We start from the raw sequence: 3,818 nt of genomic DNA, 5'->3' as shown, positions 1-3,818 counted from the left end.
GATACTCAGTGACAAGCACTCGAGTGGGAGTTGTTTTATAAATAGCATAATAACCCAAAGATAGTTTTGTAAAGATGTCAATAATGACAGTGTAATCTTTTGTGGGCGCGTGTTGTGCTTAAAGTGTTGACAAAGTATCCAGATAACAGTGTACCGTCGTTGCAAGATCCTCAACATATAGCACATGTGACAATCATATTATAGGCGGAGTTTATTCTTATTTTTTTACACTATTGTTTCGTACCGCAGGTATATAATGCCCAAGCAAAGATAGGCCTACCTTCATAGACCATTGTTATACTGTACTTGTTTCTGATTGGTCAATGGTTGCTGAATTCGATCAGCTGTAAGGCATTAAATGCGGTACCTATATTTTCTAGGCGATCTTTCCTTTCTGGCCTTGTCTGTGGCTGTGAACGCAAGCTGGTTTATACTATTCCATAGGGCCGAAGAGTAGTAACTCAGTAGATATGAGGTCTTTCCTGCTGTTACCATTCACAGTGCTGTGTATTTTCTCAGCTGTTGATAGTGCAGTTGTAAAAAAGAAAGAGCATTCGGCCGAGGCTTTGCAAACTCCACAGACAAGGAAATTCAAGAACGGCAAAGATACCAGTGCCCGGCCGCCGGTTGCAGAAAGCACATTTGTCGAAACGACCGTGTTTCATGAAGGGACGTCCAAACGTAAACATGGGAAACATCATAAACACAACGACGAAAATAGATCTAATTTACCTTCTAATCGAGACGAGGACCCACACATTTCGCAGGGAGAAGATTCTGACCAACAGGGCGAGCTCGGAGAAATATTACAAGAAGAACAATCATCTATAATAGAACACAATAATAACATGGCTAGTTTAGATGAAAGCGATCCTCAGATGGCGCGAAAACTTAGGATCGAGATGATTAAGCAGCAAATACTGGATAAGCTGCGACTAGATGCACCACCAAACATCACACGGGGGAGAGTACGTTTACCGGAGCCCCTTGCGTTCTCAGAACGTTCCCTGGGCATGCAGAGTGACCAGCCTCCGGAAGTGCAGGAGGATGATTATTATGGCAAATTAACTGAAGCTATCATATTTGCAGAGGAAGGTAAGTCCAGTTGTCAATCAAACGATATAAGGATATCAGTAGCAAAGTTGAAAGGGTTTTTTTTTTTTTAATAACTCATTGGGCATTGAACCTGTATTATACAAACATACCTCAGATGATAAAATAGTGACTACACTCACATCAACCACTTCAGAATCGATTCAAGTTCATACACCGTACATGATCCCGATACTGATAATAGGCATCATGCCATACCTGTCATGATACCACATTTACCGATTTTTTTTATAGATATAAGCTGATCGTATTACTGCCCTGGTAATTCGCTGTATTCGCAAGAATTATTATTGTTGAGCCAAGGTCAGCACCCCGCACCCAAAGCTACCTGTATGTTTTCGTTGTTTCATAAATGTCTAATTAAGTACGCTCCAATGCCCTTTTTAGAAAGAAGTTTAAGTTTTCCTTTTTTTTTTGTATAACACTGTTATATTAATTTAGGAATAAGCCCGAGTAGGAATATATTACAATTCGTTCTAAATCAGGAATGAAGCACAGTCGAATGTAAATCGCCATGGGAAGGGGTTTGGGTGGGGTAATTATGCTGATGAATAAGCCTAAAATTTCCATTCGTGGGAGAAGGCCGAATCTGACGCCAGTTTCAGGTCGTCGGCTTGAAAATATTAATTTGCTGGTCTTTTGAATTAAACAGGTCGTTATATTGTGGTTTTATAATTAAAGCATAATTACCACCTCAGTAACCTTTCCCCATTAAAACCCCACCAGAATTTTCCTCCGGGGCACCACGGATACCATAGGGTAGCCTTATGGTACACATACCGTACGTGTTATAGCTTCTTTTCGGCATTTTTTAGCAACCAGTCGAACAAGCTTTTCTCGGAGTTTGATTTTATTTACTAGGGCTTATATTATATATTTATTTATTCATTGGCCTATTAAAAAACCCAGGCTATACAAACCTACAAGACTACAGGTGTATTGCCGTAATAGATACACATGAGTAGGCCTATGTGTTGCTAAACAGAAAACTGAATCATTTAAATGTCTTTACCAAATTTTTTATATAATAAATCAGATATTATAGGGTTAGTTTATAACATTTATTATATATTATAATTATTACCAAGGAGGTATTATTAAATAAGACAAATGTATTTTACAACAGTGTTTGTATGGAGACGATTGTTCTTCTTGTATCCATATGACACTGTTCACCAACCCAATAAGAATGTACAGTAGGCCTAGTTTTGCCCATTGGATATCAGCAATTTCTGGGACTCACTGGAATGTACGCTAAACTATGCAATGCGAGTTCACAAGATTTACACCGAAGGTGCACGGAAACGGTCTCTCACCGCCCATAAATCAAGCCAAGTTGAGGGTTGTTGAAATGTAACAGCCGGCCTTTTGACACCTTCATCGCCATTATTATGCAACCTGTTTATTAATCATTTTGACCCCCTGACCACTTCAATTGATTCAATCTCGATCATTGTGTTAAGTCCTCTGTATTGGTCTACGCAGTCTCCTACGTTCCAGGTCCATATCCAAGGTGCAAGGAGGGTTACAATGAGTGCGTACCGGTACGCTCCCCCTCCAATGTAGATTAAAAAGGAATCCTAAATCTTTTACACATTTCATCCAGCAACATATCGGGAGGCCAGTGGGCCTATTTTGGTAAAGTTGAAATAATAATGAAAAATCGATTACAGTATGTGATTTAATCGGCTCCGAGGCCCGCATTTACATACCCCGAACTCCACCCCAGACTTTCCCCAATAGCAATCTTGCTATACGGCTTTGCGTTCTCCGAGTCAAAGTAACCCTTGTTATTGTTAATATATGTTAATGATCTCCCAAACTGCTTTTCTCTTTTAAACTTTGTTCTTTTCGCAGATAACACTAACATTTTTTATTCACACCAAAATAAAAATGATCTCCTTACAATTATTAACACTGAATTAACTAAGGTATCTAATTGGCTTAAATTAAATATGCTATTTCTTAATATTTCTTAAACTAATTCTATTGTTTTTGAAAATAAAATTAAAAGCAGAGATTCCTTTCTTATTAAAATTGATAACAACATAATTGAACAAGTAACAGAAACAAAATTCCTTGGCATTACATTAGATTTCAAATTATCTTGGCAATCCCATCGTAACAGTATTACAAATATTATATCAAGAAACATTGGTGTTATGAATAAATTAAAACATTACTTTCCGCAGAACATTCTTTTATCCTTGTATAATACTTTAATCTTACCTTATATCAGTTATTGTAACACATCATGAGCTGCTACGGTTGATAAATTTCTTCATCTATGTCCCTGGACAAGTCCTGAAACAACCCCTATTGACATTTTAAATTACAAAGGCGAGCTCTCAGGATTTGTGCAGGGACAACTCGTATTTCTCATACCAAACCTTTATTTTACAAATTTGATGTTCTAAATGTATTTGATTTGCATAAATTACAAAACTATGTTTTTGTGTATCGCTTTAGAAATGAAACATTACCCCCACATATTTATAATCTATTTCCAAAATAGAAAAATATACATCCTCTTCTAGAAAGAAAATCCATATTTTACACTAGTCCAAAAGTATGGAATTCCTTAAAAACTTCCTTTAAATCCTTACCTAATATCAACTCTTTTAAATACAACCTTAAAAAGTCTCTGGTCTCGGAGTATGGCCGGTAAGTCTCCTGGTCTGTCTGTCTGTCGGTCATTCTTATTT

At 37.2% G+C, this 3,818-nt stretch overlaps 1 protein-coding gene across 1 annotated transcript in view; it reads left to right on the top strand.

Annotated features, from left to right (window-relative positions):
• Positions 1–351: 351 nt before the first annotated feature.
• The window catches only part of LOC117102341 (growth/differentiation factor 8-like), a 9,658-nt gene continuing 6,191 nt past the window's right edge, over positions 352–3,818 (top strand). The window contains exon 1 of the mRNA XM_033242608.1: positions 352–1,095. Within this exon, the coding sequence (XP_033098499.1) occupies positions 471–1,095 (625 nt within the window). The 5' untranslated portion in view covers positions 352–470. The remainder of the gene's footprint in view (positions 1,096–3,818) is intronic.

This window comes from Anneissia japonica, unplaced genomic scaffold (genome assembly GCF_011630105.1).
Source record: "Anneissia japonica isolate Jap-2015-1 unplaced genomic scaffold, ASM1163010v1 scaffold1147_len264814_cov175, whole genome shotgun sequence".
Taxonomy (NCBI): Eukaryota; Metazoa; Echinodermata; class Crinoidea; order Comatulida; family Comatulidae; genus Anneissia; species Anneissia japonica.
Note: the sequence above shows the minus strand (reverse complement) of the source record. Positions and strands in the feature narration are given on the sequence as shown.